This window comes from Chlorocebus sabaeus, chromosome 6 (assembly GCF_047675955.1).
Source record: "Chlorocebus sabaeus isolate Y175 chromosome 6, mChlSab1.0.hap1, whole genome shotgun sequence".
Taxonomy (NCBI): Eukaryota; Metazoa; Chordata; class Mammalia; order Primates; family Cercopithecidae; genus Chlorocebus; species Chlorocebus sabaeus.
The window spans coordinates 2,245,665-2,271,308 of NC_132909.1; the positions used below are offsets into that span (position 1 = coordinate 2,245,665).

General features: G+C 59.3%; 1 protein-coding gene across 5 annotated transcripts in view; it reads left to right on the plus strand.

Annotated features, from left to right (window-relative positions):
* Positions 1-983: 983 nt before the first annotated feature.
* The window catches only part of ZNF787 (zinc finger protein 787), a 33,634-nt gene continuing 8,973 nt past the window's right edge, over positions 984-25,644 (plus strand). The window contains exons 1-4 of one of the 5 annotated variants that reach the window (XM_073015900.1): positions 1,353-1,370; positions 18,833-18,921; positions 19,812-19,970; positions 20,511-20,579. In XM_073015900.1, the coding sequence (XP_072872001.1) occupies position 20,579 (1 nt within the window). In that variant the 5' untranslated portion in view covers positions 1,353-1,370; positions 18,833-18,921; positions 19,812-19,970; positions 20,511-20,578. Of the gene's footprint in view, positions 1,371-1,731; positions 2,301-2,371; positions 2,397-18,832; positions 18,922-19,811; positions 19,971-20,510; positions 20,580-25,644 lie in introns of those variants that run through there. The other 4 variants (XM_007998215.3, XM_007998213.3, XM_073015898.1 and 1 more) reach the window with 4 other exon arrangements.

Genomic DNA, 25,644 nt, shown 5'->3' on the forward strand with positions numbered 1-25,644 from the left:
TGGCCACAGCAATAGACTTATATGTAACACTGCTAATAAGCAATAATAACCAACGTCATTTTTGTGAGCTTACCATGATCCAGGTATTGAACTAAGCAGCTCTTACACGTATTTATTACCTCGCAGGTTATCTTATTTTTTCCCATTCCACAGATGATACATTGAGGCTGAGAAAGGTGTTATTCCACAAGTGAATTATAGCTTCCTATCTTTCTGACTCCCAGTAAGGATGATAATAAAACAATTAAAAACGATAAGTCTTCTGCCACTTAGGTGAGAGTCAGCCAAGTACAGAACAGAGGAGGGACCAGAAAGACCAGCCTGCAAGGACACTACGGTTTGGACAATTATTTTAAATATGTGTTTTTTGCAAGAATACTAACAGAAACAGCTAACACCCAGTGCGTGCTTACTAGGGGCCTACTTAGCGCAGGGGAAGTAGCATATTCTCAGGGCTATAACAGGAGGCAGTGTGTACAGTCAAGGGTTAAATACACGAATTTGGAGCCAAATTCCACGGGTTCGGGCCCAGGTTCTGGCATTCCGGGTTTGTGACGTTTGGTAGGTGATTTGATCCCTCACCTGCAACATGGGGATAGGACCTATCATGAGGCCCTAGTTAGGACTAGGACCTAGAGCGTGTGAAGCACTTGGAGGCGCACAGTGTATTTTTATTACTCCAGAAAGGAGGAAACTGAGGCTATGGCACCTGAAGCGCGGCACTCTCTGTCCAGTAACTAAGGAACCCGGTGTCGCAGGGGGCGGAGCCCTTTGAGCATCAGGACTCGGGCCACCGGGAGAAGCCGCGGCAAAGAAGGGGTTACCATGATAGAGATGGCAGGAGGACCCGGGGTGGCACGAGCGTCCCTCTACGCCACTTCACTCTCCCCACGGCGGGCGCGGGGAGCCGGCCGCGCAGGCGCGAGGAGGCCGGGTTGGGTCGGGGGGCGCCGCCCTAGACACCCGGAAGTCTCCGCCTAACGGGCCCAGCCTGCACCTCCTGTCCGGGAAGGGGGCGGGGCCGAAGCCCCTCGGCGCGGGGCGCCATAGAGCATGGACGGAGGACCTGCGTCCTAGACACTTCCGGAAGTGGCTCCCTCAGGCGCCCGCCCGGCACCATAGAGCTGGGGGCGGCGGCCGAGGTAGCGGGCTCGCCTTCCTAGAGCGGCGAGGACAGGGTGGCGACCCGGGGGGAGGGAACAGGGAGAAGGGGGGAGAGGCGCGGGCGGAAGCGGCCACGAAGGTCACTTCCGGCCTGGGCGCCCGTCCCCCTGACCCCAGGGTCTGAGTCGCCGCTGCCGCCGCTGCCACCATCCGCGAGGCAGGAGAGAGGAGGAGGAGTGCGGTGCGGCGGCCCCGGGACCAAGGAGGTGAGGGGCGGGGGCGGGTGCCGTGCGCTGGGGGCCAGGGGGGCTCGCGCTTCGGGAAGCTGGGCTTGGGCTGGGGGTGGGTGGGGAGACGGGAGGGCTAGCGCGACTGGGCGGCGGGCGCGCGTGCGCGCTGCTGGGGGGGCGTGAGTGGGCGCGCGGCCGGGGTGACGCGGGCGGGGGGAGTGCGCGTGCGCGCCGAAGGGCGGTGGGAGGGGACGCGCGCCCGGGCGGCCCGCGGGCAGCGAGCGGGGCTAGAGGGGGGCGCGCGTGCACGGGGCCGGGGCGCGTGCGTGCGCGTGGCGGGGGCGGGAGCGGGGGCTTTGGTGGGGGTCCCTCTCCTGCGGGCCCTCGGGGGTGAGGCCGCTGTCCCGTCCCCCTCGAAGTTCCAACTCCGCCGGTCGTGGCCGGAAGTGGTGGCGACTCCGGGGGGAAGTTGAGGCCCAGGTGGGGGAAGGGGCCGCGCGGGCCGGGCTGGCCTGGCCGGATACTGCGGCCCCGAGGGCACGGTCTCAGCCCTCGGCCCCCCAGCCCTTCCTTCCCCTTTTCGAGTCAGGCTGGGTCCCGTTGCTGCCCCGGGCGGGCTGTGCGTGGCCTTTGATCAGGCGGGTAATTATGGGGATTGTGGCCGGCAGGAGGCCCATTCATTCGCCCTTGCGCGGCAGGCGGGGAGGAAGCGCGTCCCCAGGGGGGAAGTGACTGGGCCAAGGTCAGCCACCGCGTGGCCCACGGGGCAGGGCGAAGGCGGGGTCTGGACCCGGTGGCGATTCCTGAGGCCTCCCTCCCCCATGCTGAGTGGTTCAGAGTGGAGCCCCGCCCCCCGACACCCCACCCCGATCTCCAGTCCAGGGAGCTGACCCCAATTCATGTGGATGAGTGCCCCTGGGACCTGCAGAGTCGGACAGAAAAGTGACCCACAGACAGAAGGCACGAGTGAGTTGAGGCAGAAGCTTTTTCAGTGCTAGGCCCTGCGCCGTGCGCTAGGCAGGGAGCACGGAGATGAACAAGGACCTGGAGCCTGAGTGGAAGGTAGAGACTGAGACCCCGGCGACAGAGTCGCCACCCAAGGTGACCAGACCCCTGATCCAGAGGTCTGGGGACTCTGGGAGCCAGGGAAGGCATCTTGACCTAGCCCAGCCCGGGGGATGGTCAGGGCTTTAGGGAAGGAATGACTTGGTCTGCTTTTTGCGGTTACCTGGTCCCAGGCCCCATGTTGGGCAGTGCTTAGGAACCATCTGGGGATCCGATTGGCCCCAGCGCCGGGAAGCACAGTTGCTTTGATCCTGGCTTAGCTCCTCTGTAAGACTGTAAGCCTCTTTGGCTAAACGCTGCTGACATTCACCTGCCTGCCTCTGCGCAGTCCCTGTGGTCCTCCGGCCACGGCCCCAGAGGACATTCAGATCAGATTCCTGCTTGCTTATCTCACGTCTTATCCATCCATCCAGGCTTCAGCAAAGCTGAGGGATGGGAAGGGCTCGTCACCCAGCCTGGCCCCTCGCTGGTGCCCTGCCAGAGTGCATGCAGGCACTGGGTTGTATCCCTCAAGAGTTCTGGGACCAGGCAGGCCTGGGTTCAAGTCCCAGCCCCACCACCTAACTTTGTGGCCTTAGACGAGTAACTTCAGTGCCTTACTTTCCACCGGGACAGAGTGGAAGTGGTAATAATAGTATTGACCTCAGCGGGAAGGCTCTTAATGCTTGCGTTTTAGAGCCAGCGCAGACCTCAACAGATGGGTGTAAAGTAGATGGAAAGGGCTCTGGAGCCAGGCGTTCCTGGGCCCTGGCCTTGGCACTGTCTTTTCCACTTCTGTGACCTTGGACATGTCACTTCCCTTTTCCCAGGTTCAATTTCCCTTCAGTTGCCTAAAAAGGAGAGCAAGTTCATAATTCCCTGAGTAAACGTAATCCATCCAGGCGACTGCACAGGCCAGGCCCTATGCTGGGCATGAGGTCATGCATGGTCTGGGCACAGCACTGTTCTGTGAGGGCCCAGACGAGGTGCCTGGCCCAGCCTGGGTGAAGAGAGGGATCTGACGTCCCCCTCTGTGCAGGCGTAAGGTAGAGTGGTGCTCTGTGCTGGGCAGCCTGGCAGGAATCGTACAGTCCCTGTGCCAGAGCAGCTGAGACCCATTTGCACTGGGGAGAGGGGTGGGGAGATTTGTCAGAGTGGTCCTGGGAGCTCCGACCTTGAGGGAGGAGTGTGTGGTGCAGGGGAGGTTGTGTGTCTTGAAAGGTAAAGACGAGGGATTGGCTATCAGAAGCCTGTTACTTAAGGGAGGATGACAATGGGCTCTGGGCAGGGAATGGCAGGGGTCACAGCTCAAGGCCACCCGCAACTGCCTGGCTGCCTGGGAGGTCTTTTGTTACTAGGTCTACACAGCTCTCAGGACACCCATCCTCAGACATATCTCACAGGCCTTTCTGAACCTCGTTCATGCATCCTCTGGTGCATCCTGAGGCCCTCAGCCTAGTGAGGACTGTGCCGGGCGCTGGGGCCTCTGTGGTGTGAGAAACTGCAGATTCGACAACACTTGCTGGTGCACACTTTGCAGGAACCTGGCCTCGTGCCTGGTCCTCACAGTCCTAAATTCTCAAGGCTCTGGGATGGAGGTGGTCACCCCCATTTTAGGGGGATGGGATGGAGGCTCGGGTTGGAGACTCTGGTTGGCACTTGGCCCAAGGCCCCCAGCGGCTTCAGAACCCAAGTCTATGTGTGATTCCAGAGCCCAGACCCTTGACCATCATGACCGCCCCCTTCCGCCCCCAGGTTGGGGTCTGGGGGGACAAAGGCTGTTCCGAAGTCCTCTAGGTGTTAGTTGTTGGCTTGGAGACGCTGGACTCCCTGCCCAGTGGGGTGTACTGTCCATGAGGACTCCTACATGCAGGGCTGCTGGCTGGTTCAGGGGAACCCCAGCATAGTAGGAGAAGCAGAAGTGGCTCGGAAGTTGAGTGCTGAGATCCATGCAACCCCCAGGGAGGCCTCACTCACCCAGCATCAGGGAGAGCAAGGGAGGTGTGGAGTTCGAGCAGTCACACCACCAGTGTCAGTGGCCCTGTCCCAGGAGCCCAGAGCTGTCACCTTACAGCTGCGGAGAAACCAGCCGAAGCTCTGAGCCCAGGTGGGACGGCCCAGGGCCCATCTGTTCCTGCAGGGGACCTGGCAACCTGGGGCTGTCCTTGGTGAAGTTTTCCTGGTTCTGTCTCTGCCTTGGCCTGAGCCTTCTCCCTTTGGGCTCATAGAGTATGGACGTCTCTCTCGTGCTAAATGGGGGTCCCATCTGGTCCCCCTATTTCGAGGCCTCCGTGGTGCCAGGCCTTGCAGTGGATAATGCTGGCATCAGAAGTTGTCCTGGCTTCAGCCCAGGGTCTGGCCGGTCAGAGCCATGGATTCCTGAGGCTGCTGTGCATGGGGTCCTTGCTGGAAATAGCCCCGCCCTCAAGTGCACAGTCTGCTGGATGCACTGTGGGGCTGACGGGGACCTGTGGTAGGTGTCGCAGAGGTGAGTAAGACACGGATCCCCTTGGGGGACACAGGACCATCCTCAGGGGTGGACGTTAAAGGGAACAAATGCCAGTGTCCAAGAGTTAGAAGGAAACAAGCTGCATTTGGCAGCCTGCCGACTCAGGTGTGACTCCAGCCTCCTACGCTGTGGCTCTGTGACGTTGCTCCCAGCCACTCCGCTTGTCGAAGCCTCGCCGTGGCTGTGTGACATTGTCCTAGCCACTCCGTTTTTCAAAGCCTCGCCGTGGCTGTGTGCCATTGTTGTAGCCACTCCGCTTGTCGAAGCCTCGCCGTGGCTGTGTGACATTGCTCCAGCCACTCCCCTTGTGGAAGCCTCAGTTTCCTTGTCTGTACAACAAGGACCCCAGTGATAGGCCACGTTTACTGGGCGCCCCGTGGCTTTTGGGTGAGCACTTGGCGCACACATCTCATTTTATCAGGAGGGACGGTTAGCCCAAGCACCTGGCCCAAGTCATGTGGCTCGTTCCTGGTGGGGCCAGATCACACCCGGGCCTGCCCAGGGCGGTTGTCCTCTTGCCGCTGCGCTGGCCTCATGGCCTCGAACTGTCTCTCCCTGATGGCGGGGCGCAGGATCAGAGCTTATGTGCTTAGGGCACCCTGCACCCAGGACCTGGGATTTAATCCGTGCTTGATGGGTGTGATCTTTTCTCATTGGGTAAGAGAGGACAGAGCTGAGGGAAGGAAGCAGTCTGGGAAAGCTTCCTGGGGGAGGTGCGGTTGATGCTGAGCCTTGGCAGATGGGCCAAGCAGATGTACACAGAGAGGGCAGGTGAGGTGGGAAGAAGGGGCTGTGCAAAGGCCCCGGGGGAGAATCCACACCGTCTGGTGCAAACGCCTGGCAGGGTGGGGAGCAGAATCCGCACTGTCTCCTGCAAAGGCCCGGCGGGGGGTGCGCAGAGGGAGGATCCACACCGCCTGGTGCAAAGGCCTGGCGGGGGCGGTGCGCAGAGGAAGGATCCACACCGTCTGGTGCAAAGGACCGGCGAGGGGGTGCGCAGAGGAAGGATCCACACCGTCTGGTGCAAAGGACCGGCGAGGGGGTGCGCAGAGGAAGGATCCACACCGTCTGGTGCAAAGGACCGGCGAGGGGGTGCCGAGAATCCGCACCGTCTGGTGCAAAGGCCTGGTGGGGGGGGTGCGCAGAGGAAGGATCCACACTGTCTGGTGCAAAGGCCTGGTGGGGGGGGCGGAGAATCCACACCGTCTGGTGCAAAGGCCCGGGGGCAGGATCCACACCGTCTGGAAAATGGCCAGCCTGCCCTGTTGGCCCAGCAGAGGAGTCACAGAATGTAAGGTGGTCCGTGGGTGTGGTTTTGTGTGTGTGTCTTTTTTAATTTTTTTCCATATAAAGGCTTTGTTTTTAATGTTTTATATATATAAATTTTAAGAGATAGGGTCTTGCCGTGTTGCCCAGGCTGGTCTCAAACTCCTGGGCTTAATTGATCCTGCCTCCTCAGCCACTTAAGTAGTGACCAGGGGCTTTATTTATTTATTTATTTTTTTGAGATGGAGTCTTGCTCCATGGCCCAGGCTGGAGTGCAGGGGCGCGATCTCGGCTCACTCCAAGCTCCGCCTCCTGGATTCTCATCATTCTCCCGCCTCAGCCTCCCAAGTAGCTGGGACTACAGGCACCCGCCACCTCGCCCAGCTAATTTTTTGTATGTTTTAGTAGAGACGGGGTTTCACCGTGTTAGCCAGGATGGTCTGATCTCCTGACGTCCTGATCCACCCTCCTCGGCCTACCAAAGTGCAGGGATTACAGGCGTGAGCCACCGCGCTTGGCCAGGGGCTTTATTTTTTTTTTTAGAGCAGTTTTAGGTTTAGGAGAATGTGACCTGCCAAAACCGGCTGAGATGAGAGGGAAGGTATCCGCAGACCAGTCACTGTAGAATGAACAGGAAAGGGTCTGTGGAGCTTTCCCCACCACCTTCAGGGAGGGCAGGCCTGGGATCTCAGTGATGTCACAGAGATGTCCTGGGCCTGAGGAAATGAGGGCCCGATGTGGAATCCCTCGTAGACATCACCCCACCTAGCCTGGAGGTCCAGGCGGAGGTGCCGGAGGGAACAAGAATGAGGTTTTCAGGCCAAGAGTGAGGGGTGAAGCGGCCACAGAAAAGGGCAGTGAAGGAGCTGGTGGAGGAGTGGAGGGGTTGGCGCTGTGGGCGTCTCAAGCCGGGAGCAGAGCAGGAAGGCGAGCAGGAGAGGGCTCTGCAGTGGGGCCGGGTGGCGGTGTTGGTTCCGGAAGCAGCCATGGGCACCAGGGCAGCAGGTGCTGGGTACCCCTGGCACCTGTTCTCAGGGAGCGTTGTGCCCGGGAGCAGATGCAGAGCCCCAGGGAAGAAATACCAGTAGAAGTGATATCACCGTGCTCGTCACGTGGTGACAGAAGGTGCTGACCGGCTGGGAAGTCAGCCCTGCCGTGGGAAAGGTGGGGTATGGGCCTCAGGGAGAAGCCGACATTTGAGCAGACCATTGAAAGGTGAGACCAAGCCAGGCAGGTGGAGGAGTGAGCCCGGTCCCTCAGAGAGAGAGACCAGGCCTGGCTGGGGCAGGGGGAGGAGTGAGCCTGGCCCCTCAGACAGAAAGACCAGGCCTGGCCGGGGCAGGTGGAGGAGTGGGGCCGATCCCTCAGGGAGAAAGACCAGGCCTGGCCGGGGCACGTGGAGGAGTGGGGCCGGTCCCTCAGGGAGAAAGACCAGGCCTGGCCGGGCCTGAGCCTGTCGGTGCGTCAGGAGCAGCGCAGTGCACAGCGAAGATCCAGGCCAGCTGGAAGGAGGGGGCTTGCAGAGGTGCTGGAGCCAGATTGGGCCCTGTGGTGCCTGGGGAGGAACCTGGATTTTGGATTGAGGGGCAGCAGGCACATGCAGTGGTGGCTGTTTGGACAAGGAGGTGATGAACTGAGTTGCTTTTTGTTGATGAGAAGAGTTTTATTATGATTCCCATAGAGTACAATTCTCCCTTTTAAAGTGCACAGTTCAGCGCCTGTAATCCCAGCTACTTGGGAGGCAGAGGCAGGAGAATCCCTTGAACCCAAGAGGCGAAGGTTGCAGTGAGCCGAGATCGTACAGTTGCACTCCAGCCTGGGCGAGAGAGTGAGACTCTGTTTCAATAAATAAATAAAAAATGAAGTATACAGTTCAGCGGTTTTTAGTGTATTCACTGATTTATGCAGCCATCACCACAGTCGATTTTAGAACCTGTTCTTCATCCCTAAAGAAATGCAGTGCGTCTTCAGCAGTCCCTCCCTCCCTGCCTCCCTCATTCCCTCTCTGCGTTCGGGTCCCTGGGAAGCCCTGATCTGCTTTCTTTCCCGGGGTGTGCCTCTTTTGGGCAGGTGTATAAATAGAATCACGCGGCCGGGCGCGGTGGCTCAAGCCTGTCATCCCAGCACTTTGGGAGGCTGAGACGGGCGGATCACGAAGTCAGGAGATCGAGACCATCCTGGCTAACCCGGTGAAACCCCGTCTCTCCTAAAAACATACAAAAAAAAACTAGCTGGGCGAGGTGGCGGGCGCCTGTAGTCCCAGCTACTCGGAGGCTGAGGCAGGAGAATGGCGTAAACCCGGGAGGCGGAGCTTGCAGTGAGCTGAGATCCAGCCACTGCACTCCAGCCTGGGCGACAGAAAAAAAAAAAAAGAATCACGCGCTGTTCTGTGTCGGGCGTGTTTCACCACGCGTGCCGGGTTTGAGGGTCATCCCTGTCACGGATGAACTTCACGCCTGGTTATGGCTGAGTCGTGTTCCGTTACGGTCATGGATGGACCACAGTTAGTTCATCCGTATGGACATCTGGGTCGTCTCTACATTTTGGCGGTTATACCTGATGCTTCTGTGAAATTTGGGTGCCGCTGTTTGCATGGACAGACGTATGTTTTCTCTTGGGTTTATGCTTAGGGGTGGACTTGCTGGTTCTTACAGGAGTTCTTGGCTTAACCTTTTGAGGAACTGCCAGATGTTTCCCACGGCGGCCCCACCTCTGGTGCCCTGGCGCCAGCAGTGGGGGGCTCCCTGCTTCTTCTGGTCCTCACCAGCACTTGTTTTCTGAGGCCAGCACAGTGGGCGTGAGGTGTTGGCTCCCTGTGGGTTTGGTCCGCCTCTCCCAGACGGCTCATGAGGACATCCTTGCTCGTGCCTGTCAGATATTTGTCTGTCTTCGTTGGAGGAATGCCTGCTCAGATGCTTTGCCCAGGTTCTAATTGTGTTGTTTGAACTGAGTGACTTTAGGAAGATGAGTTGGTGTGTGGTGTGGGGAGAGCACTTCCAAGAGGCAGGGTGGGAGCCAGGATCATGGTGGGAGGGAGCGAAAGCCCTAAGCGGGGGACTGGGGATAAGAGAGTGAGGGTGGACGGGTGGGAGGGAGGAAAGGGCCGCAGCCCTCCATGCTGGAGGGGGTGGGGTCGGGGGGGATGGCTGGTCTGGGCACCCCCGGGCTCCTCCCCTGCCCCGCAAAGGCAGGGCCACATGGGGTGCACGGTGGCTCTGAAGAGGCTGTGGAGTCAGGCTGAGAAGGGGTCACGGGATTTGGTGAAACGTCAGGGAGGGTGTTTGTTAGCCGAGTGGTTAGAGGATGACCGTCGGGGAAGGGAAGCAGGTGGCTGCTCCAGGCCACAAGTAGACGGGAAGGAGTAAGAGACTGAGGTGAGGGAGAAAGCAGGTGGGTGCCGGAGAAGTTTCTGGGCAGGGCGGGCCGTGGAGGGCCAGGAGTTGCTGCTTCCGAGAGCGCGGGGGAGGAAGAGGTGAGATTGGCAGCAGAAGAAAGGGGATAATTGGCAGGCAGGCCTCCAGAGGGGTGGGCGGGACTTCATAACAATAATAACAATCATTTGTGCTAATTGGATCTCTCGAGGGCCGGGGGCGAGGGGAAGGCACCCCTGCCCGTGCTGCAGGTGCTTCCTCTCTGGAGTGGAGGTCAGAGCCAGGTGAGTGAGCACCAGCAGAGGCTGGGAGAGCTGAGACCCCGGCTGAGAAACAGAGGCGGGCAGGGAAGCTGGGACCCTCGTTTCAGAAGATGTGAAATTCCCAGCCTTCTGGTAGGTCCCTTGAATAGCCCAGGGTTTTCTTGAGAGCAAGTGGGGGGCCTTCTCCTAGGGAGCTGGCCTGGACCCTGAGAGCTGGGTCAGGAGCTGCCTCAGGCCCCTGCAGCTCCTGGTGCCCCCGCCTCTCCCATCGTTCCCCTCTGAGGATGAGGGTCCCATGCTTGCGCCATGAGGTCCTGGGGGTAGGGCCTGATAGCAGGGGCTGAGAGCACGCCTGGAGGGACGGGAGAGGAAGAGAACTGGGAAGCATTGAGTGAACACCCATCTTAACCCTGATGAGTCCTCAGAAGCCTCCACTCAGTCCCCACACAGGCACCTGCCCTTCCCGTCCCTGCTTTGCAGAGGAAGCAGCTGAGGCTCAGCCATTTCTGAGGGTGGCAGAGCCGGTGATGACGCCAGGGACTGGCACCGCGGCTGCCCGTTGCTCACAGGGGCACAGCGCTGTCACCCAGACTGTTTCACATCTCCCTGGAAGGTGTGGGCCGCTCCCTCTCCTCGGAGCGGAGTTGGGATGCAGAGCAGTGTGGGCCCCGTCCCAGGTCGCCACGGTCCCAGGTCGCCACGGTGCGGCCTTCCTTCCTGCCTCCCTCTTAGAAGAGCCTCCGGACCCTGAGCTCTGGCCCCTCGCCCCTTACCCCTTCTCTGCTGCCCCCAGCCCCTCTGACTATGGAATTTGTGGCCCCTTATACAAAAAGGCAGGAAGAAAGCGTCTTCCTTTCCTGCAGGTCTCTGGGTCGGCCAGAGTGTTTTGTATTTGGCATTTCACCCGCAGGTGAGTGCAGAGCCCCCCAAGCCCAGGATGTGAGCCCCCAGCACTGAGTCCTTGTGCTCTTGGACCCCACTTACAAAATACAGGTCAAAGGTGAAGTGACCAGGAATTCCAGGGCAGCAGCTGCTGAGCCCAGAGCCCCGGGCTGGGCCTCTGTCCCAGCTGCCCAGGCCGTGCCCCAGGTCCCTGCCTGCCCCTCCCTCCTGGCGCCATTCCGGGTGCTCAGCCCCTCTGCTGCGCCTCCCTGGCCCGGCCGTGGCCTGGAAAGTGTACCCCAAACCCTGGCACCCTCATTCCTTTACGTCGGGGTCAGCAGACTTTCTCTGCAGCGGGCCAGATAGTAAATATTGTAGGCTTTGTGAACCAAGAGGGGAAAGGAAGGCTACTCTTCACGTAGGTATATGGCTGTCTGAAGTGTGACCATTGGAACATGTGAAAGGCATTAGTATCTGGAGGGCAGTTTGAGGGCCAGCGCTCCCCACGCAGGGTCAGCCCCTCCACGTCTGTAGGCTGCCTCATTCCGCCCCCCGTCCGGCTATCACCATGGCAGGACTCGTGCCGTGTGCCTAGGGCTGCAGTGCCTGTTCTGGGCAGCGCAGGCCTGGCTGGCAGCAGATCCCTGCTGAGTGAGAGGTGATCTCTGCTGGCCTCTGGGCGGGCCACTGCGCGGTGGAGAGGAGGGGTGTGGCGGGCGGACTCTCCCACCTCCCCCATGCACAGCCTGGTCAAGGCCTTGGCCCTGCAGGAAGCTGGCCCGAGGTGGAGGCCAGGGGAAGGCGCTGAGCTGGGAAGTCCCTGCTTTTATTGAGTTATGCGATAGAGTTTCACTGGAAGGACGTTGTCACCACTTGGCAAACAGGTTTCAGCCGAGAAGAGGAGGTGACGAGCAGCCTCCGCCACCTCCTCAGCCCCTGGTTGCAAACTGCTCTCTTCCCTTTTTTTCTTGTACTTTTTGTTTTTTTTTAACTTTTCCTACAGTGCTGATTCTTACGCATTTTTAATGTTTAGGGTGTTGTAATTAGAAAGCCTGTACAATTTTTAAAAGTTTGTTTACTTTCTAATAGAGGTACAATTAATGTATTACAACATTTCATTTTTCTTTTTCTTTTTTATTTTTGAGACGGAGTCTCGCTCTGTCACCCAGGCACGGAGTCTCGCTCTGTCACCCAGGCCGGAGTGCAGTGGCGTGATCTCAGCTCACCTCATCCTCTGCCTCCAGGGTTCAAGCGATTCTCCTGCCTCAGCCCCCCCGAGTAGCTGGGACTACAGGCACCAGCCACCACACCTGGCTAAGTTTTGTATTATTAGTAGAGACAGGATTTCATCATATTGGCCAGGCTGGTCTCGAACTTCTGACCTCGTGATCTGCCTGCCTTGGCCTCCCAAAGTGTTAGGATTACAGGCATGAGCCACCGTGCCCGGCCAAAATTTGCTTTTTTACAGTGTACAATTCACTGTTTTTTAATATATTCACAAAGTTGTGAATATATTAAATCATCACCACTATGTAATTCCTGAACATTAGGCTGGGCGCAGTGGCTCCCCTCCTTGGGTCTCTGGCAGAGTCTGAGAATTAGGTTGACATAAAACAGAATAACAAGAGAAAAGCTTACGGATGTTATTTTATTTATTTTTTTGAGTCTCGCTCTGTCACCCAGGCTGGAGTGCAGTGGCGAAATCTCGGCTCACTGCAAGCTCCGCCTCCCGGGTAGCTGGGACTACAGGCACCCGCCACCACGCCCGGCTAATTTTTTGTATTTTTAGTAGAGACGGGGTTTCACCCTGTTAGCCACGATGGTCCGGATCTCCTGACCTCGTGATCCGCCCGCCTCGGCCTCCCAAAGTGTTGGGATTACAGGCGTGAGCCACCGCGCCCGGCTGGGAATGTTATTTTTACAGGTACACGGGAGACTTCAGAAAGGGAAGACCTCTCCAAGTGGTTAGGCCTGAGGGCTTCTACGCCAAAGAATAGCGACTGTGAAAAAGTCACTAAAACCCTTGGGGAGGCTGAGAGAGATAAGGGTTGGTCTGTGCAGCTGTCTCTCGGCCTCAGCTCCTGGTGCTGGTGACAAGGACGTCCTCTTGGTCTACGGGGAGGGCGTGTTTCACGTGGGGTTTCATCTGCTTTCAGGAGGAAAAGGGGAGGCCAGAGCACCCTTCTTGTGTCTGCTGCTGCCCCCGTGCCTTTGGGGCTGCACTGGGGTGGCCTGTACTGTGCCGTGGCCTTCACCGCCGGCCCCCCAGCACCCAGCCATCTACCAGTTCTGATGCGTCGCCCCAGCCACTGTCCAAAACACCCCTTTAGGCTTTTCCCTTAATACAGACATAATTACCTGTCATTAAAATATTAGGAAAATGAATATAAGGAAAACATTGAGCTCACTCTCACTCTTGATGCTGGGTGTGGGGGGGTGTCAGCTTTCATTCCCTGGCCGGCGCCGTGGAGGAGGGTGCCCGGCATGGTTCTCATAGGTTCCTCACCATTCGGAACCTGGCTGTGATGGAGGCTGTCTCTGCAAGAAGCGTTTCCTGAGATTTGGGCTTTCCTGTCGGTAGCCTGCGGAGAGGTCGAGCTAGCCTGGTCGGGCTGCAAGCGCGTTCACGGCAGTTTAGCCTGAACTCTTCCATCCGAGGGACCCAAAGCCTGAGGGGGTCTGTCCAAGGGGAGGTCTGCCTGTCCTTCCACGTGGGTCTCACCTCTTCCTGAGACGGGTCCAGGGAGGGTCTGAGTGTTGGGATTTGCTGTCTGGTCTCAAGCCTGTGCTTTGCCCGGACTCATCTGTTTGCGTGTGCACCCACTTGTGCCTGGTGCTGCCCTGGGTGCTAGGGACATGGTTGTTGGGAGGACAGGCCAGCTAAGCAGAGATAGAGAGTGGCAGAGTCACAGGCATTAGGAAGAGAAAGGCAGGTGGGTGGAGCAGGTGGAGACCCTGAGGAGGTGGCCCTCACTTGGAGTCCAGAGGAGGCAGCTGGGAGGACCAGAGGAGAGCGCTGGGTAGGGGTGGGGTGGAGGGAGCCGGGGAGCGCTGGGCAGGGGCGGGGTGGAGGGAGCCGGGGAGCGCTGGGCAGGGGCGGGGTGGAGGGAGCCGGGGAGCTCTGGGCAGGGGCTAGGTAGAGGGAGCCGGGGAGCGCTGGGCAAAGGTGGGGTGGAGGGAGCCGGGGAGCGCTGGGCAGGGGCGGGGTGGAGGGAGCCGGGGAGCGCTGGGCAGGGGCGGGGTGGAGGGAGCCGGGGAGCGCTGGGCAGGGGCCGGGTGGAGGGAGCACTGGGCAGCGGTGGGGTGGAGAGAGCGGGGAGCGGCGGCTCCTGGCAGGGCTGCCTTCAGTGCCTCCCGCTTCTGGAGCTGAGTCTCCCGGGAGTCCCCGTGGCTCCATGCCTGGCACAGACACTGCTGGCTGCTGCCGCCGGTGCTGCCCTTCACGTGTTGTAGCGGACCGGAGGGTCTGGCCCTGCCAGCCTCGTGTTCCGCATCCATAAGACAAGCTTCAGAACAGTGTCCACCTCTAAGGGACCCCTGTGCTTCAGATGACCCGCAGTCCTCCCGGCAGGAACCGCCCCACACACCTGCAGCCTCTCCCGCAGCCCCCAGCATGCCCGGCCTTCGAGCAGCTGCCTGCCCCCTCCCCTCCACGCTGCCCATCCAGGGCCTGCTCTTGGGGTGCCTTCTTTCTGAGGGCCCACCCCAGCCTCCCCCAGCAGAACTGCCTGTCCCTTTCTCCCCCCCAGAACCCCCTCCCCGTGCGCTTCCTTCCTGCTGTCTGTGAACTTTGGGGGCCAGACCTCGGCCCTCCCGGTGACCCTTATTTCTCCTGGTGACCCCGTGTCTCCTGGTGACTCTTGTTTCTCCCAGTGACCCCATTGTCTCCCGGTGACCCTGTGTCTCCCGGTGACCCTCGTCCCTCCCGGTGACCCCATGTCTCCTGGTGACTCTTGTTTCTCCCAGTGACCCCATTGTCTCCTGGTGACCCTCGTCCCTCCCGGTGACCTCATGTCTCCTGGTGACCCCATTGTCTCCCGGTGACCCCATGTCTCCCAGTGACCCTTGTGTCTCCCGGTGACCCTCGTCCCTCCCGGTGACCCCATGTCTCCTGGTGACCCTCGTCCCTCCCGGTGACCCCATGTCTCCCAGTGACCCTTGGGTCTCCCGGTGACCCTCGTCCCTCCTGGTGACCCCATGTCTCCCGGTGACCTCATGTCTCCTGGTGACCCCATTGTCTCCCGGTGACCCCATGTCTCCCAGTGACCCTTGTGTCTCCCAGTGACCCCATTGTCTCCCGGTGACCCTGTGTCTCCTGGTGACCCTCGTCCCTCCCGGTGACCCCGTGTCTCCTGGTGACTCTTGTTTCTCCCAGTGACCCCATTGTCTCCTGGTGACCCTCGTCCCTCCCGGTGACCCCATGTCTCCTGGTGACTCTTGTTTCTCCCAGTGACTCCATTGTCTCCCAGTGACCCTGTGTCTCCTGGTGACCCTCGTGTCTTCAGGTGACCCCATGTCTCCCAGTGACCCTTGTGTCTCCCGGTGACCCCGTGTCTGCTGGTCCTCACAGGTGCTCAGTAATGAGGACCCTGGAGAGCGCGGCCTGTGTGTTCCTGTGTGGGATTTGAATACACAGTGTCCGAGGCGAGCGTAGTGGTAGGTGGTTCTGGGCATAGACGTGGGGCCTGATGGTCTGTATGTAAACTGTGTCTCTGTACCCCCCTCCAGCCTTTCCCTTCTCTCCTTCCCCGCAGAGAGACCTTGGGTCTCTGTTTCCTCATCTGCATAATAGGGACAGCAGTCAGACCTACCCCGAGGGCTGTCATGGACCCCAATCCACTCACAGTTTGTCAGCCGTTTAGAGCAGCGCCTGGAACTGTGGGGTGGGGTGGCCAGGGGCCACCAAGTGACCCTCACGGCATATCTGTGCACGTGAGTTTATTTAAACAGGCACATCCTGAGTTCTCCTCACTCTCATGCCCTTCCTGAGGGCGGGTTGACGGCACCCTGCCATGGGGCTGGCTCCCTTCTGTGCCTGGATAGTGGTGAACTTCTTGTCACTGGAGGGACTTGAAGTCCCTCCACCTGAAAATTGGTTCAGGTGGGTTGTGCCAGGGAGGTACTTCGTTCCCGCCTGCTGGTCTGCAGGCCCCAGACTGGAATGAGAATGAGGTGCTGGACGCCGCCGTTCCCACCTGCTGGTCTACAGACCCCGGCCTGGAATGAGAATGAGGTGCTGGACGCCGCCGTTCCCGCCTGCTGGTCTGCAGACCCCGGCCTGGAATGAGGTGCTGGATGCCGCCGTTCCCACCTGCTGGTCTGCAGACCCCGGCCTGGAATGAGGTGCTGGATGCCGCCGTTCCCACCTGCTGGTCTGCAGACGCCGGCCTGGAATGAGGTGCTGGATGCTGCCGTTCTCACCTGCTGGTCTGCAGACCCCGGCCTGGAATGAGGTGCTGGATGCTGCCGTTCTCACCTGCTGGTCTGCAGACCCCAGCCTGGAATGAGGTGCTGGATGCTGCCGTTCTCACCTGCTGGTCTGCAGACTCCGGCCTGGAATGAGGTGCTGGATGCCGCCGTTCTCACCTGCTGGTCTGCAGACCCCGGCCTGGAATGAGGTGCTGGATGCCGGAGGAGGTTTCCTCAGAGCCGAGCGCATTCAGCCCAAGGGGGCCTGGCCTGGGTTTCTCTTCTGGTGTTGAGGTTGTTGGGAGACGGGGCAGGTGGCTGCTGTGCCACACCAGGAGTCCTCCCCACCTGGGAGTGAGGTCACACCAGGGACTGGGGCCAGATGGCCGGAGAATGGGCTTGCTAATGGTTGGTCGAGCGTTGTGCCCGCCTCCACCTCAGTATGCAGCTCTGATGAGACACAGAATTGAAGACTGGAGGAGGGGCTGGGGCCCGCGGCGGGCCTCTCCTTCTGAGAGAGAGGAACACGAACATCCACAGGAATAAATGGACGGACGCTGGCATTGAAGCTGGAGTGTCCACAAGGCCTGACGTGGAAGCAGCCCACAGTTATCCGCCAGCGATGGGTGGGTGTGTGGACCACCGTGGCCGCCGTACAGTGGAGTGGGTTCAGCCCGAGAGAGGAGCGGCGCGCCGCAGCACCATGCTGTGTGGAAGAGCCAAACGCAGGACAGATGTGGCCCCTCTCCTGGCAGAGCACACAGCAGCGAGTCCCGAGGGACAGAAAGGAGTTGAGAGGCTGCAGGGCCCGGCCGGGGGAATGCATGGTGACTGTCGTGGGCTCGTGGGCTTTTTGAGGTGGTTGTAAAGTTGATTGTGGCGATGGTTGTGAAACTGAATATACTAAATATCATTGCATCGTACACTTTACATGGGGGAATGTTGTGGTAGGGGAATCGCATCTCAGTGAAGCTGTTTTAATAAGTGTGGGCCCTGGGGTGTGAGCGCTGGTCCGGCGGTGGGAGGCTGTGCCTCCTCGGGCAGGTTTCTTGTGGCTTCTGCTGGAGGCTTCCCCCGAGAAGCCAGGTGGCTACAGCCCGTGCCTCCTGCAGGTGCGGGGGATTCAGGGAGCCCAGCCCCAAATCTCTACTGTGGAAGGTAGGAGGTTTTTTTGTTTTAAGGCTCGTCGAGTGAAGCCGTTGGCGTGGAGAAGGAACAAAGAGATCCGTAACTGGCGGTTGGTTGTAAACACCGCTGCACTCGGCCGGCAGGACTTTTTTTAAATTGCCCTTATTTGGCTGTGGAAGTTGGCAGCCCTGTGTCTGCCCCATGGAGTTTAGCTGAGCCGCTCCTGGTTTATGAAACCCCAGCGCGTGGAAAGCAGGGAGGGCACGTTTGCCACAGCTCCACCTGGCGGCCCTGCCCTTCCCTGATCTGTGTGAGGGTTCAGGTGCCCGCCGCGCCTGCAGGAGGGTGGGGGAGGGGCTGGGAGGGCTGCCTCAGCCTGTTTCATTTTATTTTTTTATTTTATTTTATTTTAAATTTAATTTTTGAGACAAAGTCTTGCTCTGTCGCCCAGGCTGGAGTGTGATCAGTGGTCACTGCAACCTCTGCCTCCCGGGTTTAAGCAATTCTCCTGCCTTAGCCTCCTGAGTAGCTGGGATTACAGACCCCTGCCACCACGCCCGGCTAATTTTTGTATTTTAGTAGAAATGGGGCTTCACCATGTTGGCCAAGCTGGTCTCGAACTCCCGACCTCCAGTGATCCACCTGCTTTGGTCTCTCAGTGCTGGGATTACAGGTGGGAGCCACCGCAACCAGCCAGGGAGCCTGTTTTAAAAGAGAGATCAGGGTATGAACCTTCAACAACTTGGGCGCGTGGCAAAGGCTCTGCTGTCCGCTTTAGCTGCGTGTGTGCATAGCACAGGTCAGTGGTGTGTGTAGATACCCTCCTGGTACGTGGCACGGGTTGGTGTCATGCATAGAGACCCTCACAGTGTGTGGTATGGGTTCGTGGTGTGTGTAGAGACCCTCCTGGTGCATGGCACGGGTCGGTGGTGTGTGTAGAGACCCTCCTGGTGTGTGGCACAGGTTGGTGGTGTCGTGCGTAGAGACCCTGACAGTGTGTGTGGCATGGGTTGGTGATGTGTGTAGAGACCCTCACAGTGCGTGGCATGGGTTGGTGTCGTGCGTAGAGACCCTGACAGTGCGTGTGGCACGGGTTGGTGGTGTGTGTAGAGACCCTGACGGTGCGTGTGGCACGGGTTGGGAGTGTCACGTGTGGAGACCCTCAGGCACCTGCTGCCCTGTTTCTGATGTGATGGGTGTCTGCCAGGGGTGTGGGACTCCAGTCCCCGTTTGGCACGAGCATCACACATACACTGTCTTGTGCACACTTGACAGTAACATGTTCTCCGTCTTGCCAGTGAGGAAGCTGAGGTGTGGAGGTGGGGTTGTTCACCCTGGGTCCAGCTGGGGAGTGGTGGGGCTGCGATGGGAGCCGGTGGTGGTTGTAGCCCGTGTGGGTCCTGGAGTCCTTCCTGCAGCTGTGTGAGGCCTTGGCCGGCCCCTGCAGTGGGGAGCAGCCAGGCTACCCCTAGGCCAGTTCTTGGTGTCCTGGGGTAGGCGCCGTGTGCCTTGTCTGCCGGGCGCTGTACCTGCCATGCCCGGGTCTGCAGGCCACCTCCCTGCAGGGCCCTCGGTGCAGCCTGGCACCCCATAAACTCGGTCCTTCTGTCTTGTCCCTTCTAACAGGGACCCAGACATGGAGCTGCGGGAAGAAGCCTGGTCTCCGGGGCCGCTGGATTCTGAAGACCAGCAGATGGCGAGTCACGAGAACCCAGGTGAGCGGCCCGAGTCCGTCCCAGCCGGCCCCACCGCCTCCCACCTGACCCTGGCTTCCGGCCCCACCGCCTCCCACCTGACCCTGGCTTCCGGCCCCACCGCCTCCCACCTGATGCTGGCTGCTTTTGCTTTTGGGTGGGAGGAAACCCCGCTTTCCTGTTTTCCCTTCCTGGGGCCCTGGGATGCCCGACCCTGGCCTCCCCTCCCACCCTGGGCTCTGCACTCCTGGCTGTAGAGGGAGGGGCTGGGGTTGTGGCTCCAAGTTTCCTTTCTGCTGGATGATCTTGGGGACCCCCGGGGGTTACCTTCTCTGCCTGACTTCCTCTGTCCTTGCCCTTGCAGCCTGGGCAGCACCCCCATCTGTTGAGGGTGCCCCATTGCTCTCCCCACAGTCCCGCCTCCACATCCTGGATCCTCTGCTGTGATTCCAGGCGGCCCTGTGACCCTCCCTGGTGGAAACTCCTTAGACAGGGTGGCACAGGAGCGCGGGGAGCCCACAGGCTGACGCTGACTTTTCAGGGAAAGCTGTCAGTTTGGGTTTTTATGTGAAATCCTTCACTCTTTGGACTTTGACAACGTATTTCGTTTGTTTAATATAAAGCATTATTGGGGTCGAGCAAAACTCATTTGTGGGCTACGTGGGGCCTGGGTTTGGTTGCCGAGGCCCCATGGTGACCCCACAGTGGCCCCTGACACCTCACAGCCTCCCTCCCCTCCTGGAGGCTGCGTGCCTGCTTCAGACCTGAGGAATAAGGGGCGGCGGCTTCTCTCATTGTTGTGTCTGTATGCCAGGCCCCAGGTCCCAGGCCCCCCGCTGGCCCCACGCTGGCCCGGGCTCAGCAGACCTTTTCTGCAGAGGGCCAGAGAGGAAATGCTGTGCATCTTGCAGGCTGCAGGCCTCACAGTTACCACAGAGCCACAGTCCACACGGGAATGCATGGGCGCACCGGTGAGGCTCGATGCAGAAATGTGGCAGAGCTCGCCAGCCCAGGCCAGCGTAGCCGAGTCGTCCCAGAGAAAGACCGGGGTGAAGTGTGGGATCGATTTGGTAAAGCACCTCAGCCCTTTTTTCAGTGATTTCTGAGATCCGTGGATGGAGTATGAGCAGAAGCTCCCTCTGCGTGGGGCTGTGGCAGCCCTGGTTCCGGGGGAGAAACTGGGATGGGGGTTTTGAGTGTGTTGGCAGGACCGAATGCCCAGGGGGCACACACCCCAGCCCCAGGCTGCCCCGCGCCTCAGTGGGTGAGCACCGTCCTGCACCTCAGTGGGTGGGCGCTGTCCCGCACCGCCACAGCCCTCGAGGCCTGCCCCTGCCTTCTCCCTCGCATACGCCCTGGGCCTTTGAACCTTTTTGAAAATTCTGTGGAAATCTCGAGTGTGTGGACGTAGTGTGATGAGTCCCTCTTCCTGTGCCAGCGAAGGGCACTGCCAGTCCCTTTCTACCCACTGTGATTCTTTTTCCACAGTGTCATAGAGAATGTATCCATCACGTCATTGTGTCTGTAAATTCTCCAACATGTAAGGACTCCTTAAAAAAAAACAAACCCTATAGGAAGCTGATCTCACCTAACAACATGTCATTTTTTAGGAACATCGTCTAATCTAGCCCCCAGTCCTTGTTAAAATAGCCTGTGGTCTCCAGAATGCTCGTCTTTGAGTAAGTTCATCTTTAATTTTACAAGTCACTCGTAAACTCCCTCTCTTTGTAGAAAGTAGGTCTGAGGTCCCCTTGTCCAGCCCGCTGCCCCGCTCCCCGCTGGCCCTGTGTTTGTGGGAGGGCTGTTCCCCACTGGGCAGCTGCCTCCGGGGAGGGCCTGTGCTTGGTGCCGTCTCTGGAGCATCACCCCCGTGTGACGCCCTCGCTCATCGAGGATGGGCTGCGCACGCTCCCAAGCGGTTCTGGCGTCCGGGTAACTCCCGTGTGGGGTCCCGCCTACACGTGTCCCTGCTACGATGTGACAGTGACAGACATTGCGGGGGGGGGGAATGGCGGGGATTGGCCTGGCCACAGTGTATGTGGGCCCTTTTCCTCTGGCCTCTTGCTGAGGGATATGGAGGCCCATGGGCTGGCATCTGGAGAGGAATGCGCCCTGGAGAGGCAGGGGAGCGTGCCCGGCAGGCAGAGAGAAGAACCAGCAGGGCTTCCAGCCCACCTGGCCCCAGCCTCTTCTGCGGAATCAGTGTCCAGGCCCTCAGCCTACCTTGTGGGGGTCCTCGGACAGGGCGGAGGCAACCGGCGCAACTTTGACTGTCTTGCATGTGAGGAGTGGCCTAGGGAAGGTTGAGAAGGAGGCAGAGAGAACCAGCGGCAGGAGGCGTCCAGCGTGGTTGCCCCACGCCGACCCCAACCCTGCAGTGCTGGCGTGTGGGGCAGGGCATCCGTGTCCTGTGCTGGAGACAGGAGATGCTGGTTGGAGTGCCAGAGAGGGGGTTGCCACCCGAGCCGGGCTGCAGGCCTTCGGGTAGACGCCGTGTGGACCCTTCCTCAGCTCCTGACTTGGGTGTGTCCCGGCACCTGCTCTGGGAATACATCGCTTCTCCCCACTGTGACCCCAGCCCTGTGGCCTCACACACAGTCACAGCGCTGGCTTTCCCACGACCTCTGTCCCTACCCTTGTCCCCTCCTGAGCCTCTTGGGGAGGAGGCGAGATCCCAGTGCCATGCTCAGAACCCTGTGAAGGTGTCGTGGCTCGATGGGACTGAGAACGTGCCGCCTGCTCAGTTCTGCATGCCATCGCCCCGTCTGCCTCCCAGCTGGTCTCGGGCCCCTGACGCGGCCCCCGACACGGCCCCCAGCCCACGTGGCCCTGCGTGACTCGCACTTTCTCTCTGTTCTTGAGACAGAATACTCGCTCTGTCACCCAGGCTGGAGTGCAGTGGCGTGATCTCGGCTCACTGCAACCTCCACCTCCTTGGTTCAAGTGATTCGCCTGCCTCAGCCTCCCGAGTAGCTGGGATTATAGGCACCCGCCACCATGCCTGCCTAATTTTTGTATTTTTAGTAGAGACGGGTTTTACCGTGTTGCCCAGGCTGGTCTCGAACTCCTGACCTTAGGTGATCTGCCTGCCTCGGCCTCCCAGTGCTGGGATTACAGACGTGAGCCACCGCGCCTGGCATGACTCCCCTTTTCTGTCCCCTTCCGCCAGCTCTCTGCTCCATGAGATGCCGTCCCAGCAGAAGTGTCCCCATGTCCCCTCCCCTGTGTGCCTGTCCTTCAGCTTTCTGGAGATAACTCCCTGGGGTGCGCAGGCCGCTCAGGGTGCAGACTGTTTAACCAGAGGGTCCTGTCTCGGGGGCCAGGCGAGGCTTCGTTCACGGAGGAAGGGGCTTTGGGCTGCATTGCAGGGGATGTGGTAGTGTGGCTCGAGGGCCCTGGGAAGCCACGGGGCAGCGGGGACACTCTCAGCTGCTGTTAACAGGGAACCCAGACAGCACTGGCCCTAGCCCAGAAGGACTCGATATGTTCTCAGGCAGCTGGCCTGCAGGCCGGACAGATCCAGGGCGGCCTGTCTCCTGAGAGCCGCTTGTCTCTGGGCTCAGGGCCCCAGGCCCCTCCCTGTGATATCCTGGCCACAGCAAGGCAGTGCCTCAACCCCAGGCGGTGGGTCCCCAGGAAGCTCCGGCAGTGTCCTGCTGTGCCTCTTCTCTCTGGCATCCCCATGTTACCCAGGCTCCATCACCCTGCGGCCGTATCACCCAGGCTCCATCACCCTGTGGCATGGGGTTGCCTGTCCTTGGGCCTCTCCTTCTGAGGAGTGTGAGAGGAGGGTGGGTTTTGAAGCTCCCAGGCAGGCCTCACTGGCCAGGGCAGGTGAGTCCCCACGACCCACAGGAATCCCAGGCAGCCCACACTTGCGACCTTCTTGTGAGAGGGAAAGGAATTGGACTCTGGGTAGCCCCCGGCCGAGTCCCCTGTTCAGAGGTGTCCCTGTGGAGGCTTGGGTGGTTGGAAAGCTTTCTGTGGCTGTTGTGGGGAGAGCAGCGTGCCTGGAACCCCTGGCACGTGTTCCTTCCATGGAGCTGTTTGGGCCCCGGGCTCCTTCCCCCAGGCCCATGGCTTTGCCTCAGTGTCCCTGGAGACCTGGGTCAGGGGGTAGGGCCTCGGGTGCTGACGGGGGTGCCCTTGCTGGGCTCAGCGCGCTGGGCTTCAGCATGAGGTTGTCTGAACAGAAGTCTCCACGCCGCTTCTCCCCCAAACCTCCCGAAATTCCAAAGGTTTGAACCTCCCTACCCCATCTCTTACTGGAGGTCACTCCAGTAGGGTTGCCCCTGCTGATGACCGAAGGCCCGAGAGGCATGGCACAGCAGGGTGCTGTGTGTCCCCTGGGACAGGTGGCTTTGTCCCCGGGGACTCGGCTTCCTCCGTTTTAGTAAACTGGCTCTGCAGTGCCTTTGCAGTCGAGACCGGGAGTAGTTTACCCCTCGCTCCGTGCCTGCACGCAGGAACACAGCCAGATAAAAAGAAACATACGAATTTATGGGGGACCAAAATGAAAGTTCCACAGGACAGTTCTTCCTGTGCCAGCAGCACGTGCGGTGTTTCCTCCTCCTGCCTCCATTCTGTTTCATTTACATGCTGGCCGCCGTCCACGCAGTCCATCCGACTGCCTGCTGGGCTGAGGCCTGCAGTGGAGATGTGAGACGTGGCCTGTGGTTGGGTGCGAAGTCCATGGCACGGCGTTTCCCACGTGCGGCGTGGTGAAGAACTGCATGTGAGATTGGAAAGAGCCACAAAGCCAGTGTTCTTTCTGGTTAGATAGATTGACCGGGGGCATTTTTGAAACCTTAGAAATTTTGTGATTTTTTTGTGCATTTGGATATTTCTGGGTGTGTGTTCAGATCCTCTGAGCTAATACTGTTAGGAATAATGACCAGTGCTTCGTAATCGCGTCCTGGGTGTCCACAGTCAGCCAGTGCTTCGTATTCGTAATCATGTCCTGGGTGCCCGCAGTCAGCCAGTGCTTCGTATTCGTAATCATGTCCTGGGTGCCCACAGTCAGCCAGTGCTTCGTATTCGTAATCATGTCCTGGGTGCCCGCAGTCAGCCAGTGCTTCGTATTCGTAATCATGTCCTGGGTGCCCGCAGTCAGCCAGTGCTTCGTATTCGTAATCATGTCCTGGGTGCCCGCAGTCAGCCAGTGCTTCGTATTCGTAATCATGTCCTGGGTGCCCGCAGTCAGCCAGTGCTTCGTATTCGTAATCATGTCCTGGGTGCCGCAGTCAGCCAGTGCTTCGTAATCATGTCCTGGGTGCCCGCAGTCAGCCAGTGCTTCGTATTCGTAATCATGTCCTGGGTGCCCACAGTCAGCCAGTGCTTCGTAATCGTAATCACGTCCTGGGTGCCCGCAGTCAGCCAGTGCTTCGTATTCGTAATCATGTCCTGGGTGCCCGCAGTCAGCCAGTGCTTCGTAATCGTAATCGCGTCCTGGGTGCCCGCAGTCAGCCAGTGCTTCGTAATCGTAATCGCGTCCTGGGTGCCCACAGTCAGCCCAGCCCCCTTAGGTGGTTATCTTGTTGAATTTGCACAAAACCCCATGAGGTCTGGGTGCTGGGGAAAGGGGGGCCGAGACACCTGCCTGGGCCGTGGAGCTGGGGGCTGGTGGTTGGCGTGCAGCCTCCTGCAGGCTGAGGCTGGGGTCTCCTGAAGATCTCAGGAGGGTGAGACCCATGGCTCTAGGCTGAGCGGCACTTTCCAACCTGCCTCCTGGGGCCTTTTCTCCTGATGACCCTTGATTGAGTTCCTGATGTTGAGTGGGTGAGGGGTGTGGGACCGGGCAGTGACAGCTCAGGCAGCCTCAGAGCTGTTCAGATAACAAAGTAGACATTCTGCTTCTGAGGTGGGAGCAGTGCCAGCAGGAAAGCCTCAGCCGGTGTCTGGGAGCTGGCGTTCCGGCTGTCCTCGGGTGAGCACGGGCTCCATGTTTCAGCACGCCCCCTTCTCTTTTCATTTCATTTTTTAAAATTAATTAATTAATTAATTAATTTTTTGAGACAGAGTCTCACTCTGTCACCCAGGCTGGAGTGCAGTGGCACGATCTCGGCTCACTGCAACCTCTGCCTCCCGTGTTCAAGTGATTCTCCTGCCTCAGCCTCCTGAGTAGCTGGGATTACAGGCACCTGCCAACATGTCCGGCTAATTTTTGTATTTTTAGTAGAAACGGGGTTTCACCATGTTGGTCAGGCTGATCTTAAACTCTTGACCTCGTGATCCACCCACCTTGGCCTCCCAAAGTGTTGGGATTACAGGCATGAGCCATCGCGCCCAGCCTATCTCTTTTTATTTTTTGGAGACAGGTTCTCACTCTGTCGCCGAGGCTGGAGTGCAGTGGTGCCATCTCTGCTCACTGCAGCCTTGACGCTCTGGGCTCAAGCTGTCCTCCCACCTCAGCCTCCTGAGTAGCTGGGGACTCCAGGCACACACCACCCCACCCAGCTAGTTTTTTTTTTTAAGAGACAGGGTCTCACTATGTTGCCCAGGCTGGTCTCAATTTCCTAGGCTCAAGTTAACCTCCTGCTTTGGCCCCCTAAGTAGTTGGGACTACAGGTGTGAGCCACCATGCCCGGCCAGATGACAGTTCTGAGTCTTGGGTGACGGCAGAGCAGCTGCAGCATGGCCCTTGAGTCTCCTGTATCCCTGCATAAAAACACAGCAACCAGGTAGCAAAACTCAGGTCCCCTGGACCACAGTTGCAAAGTTACTAGGTCCTAAGGTACCCCCATG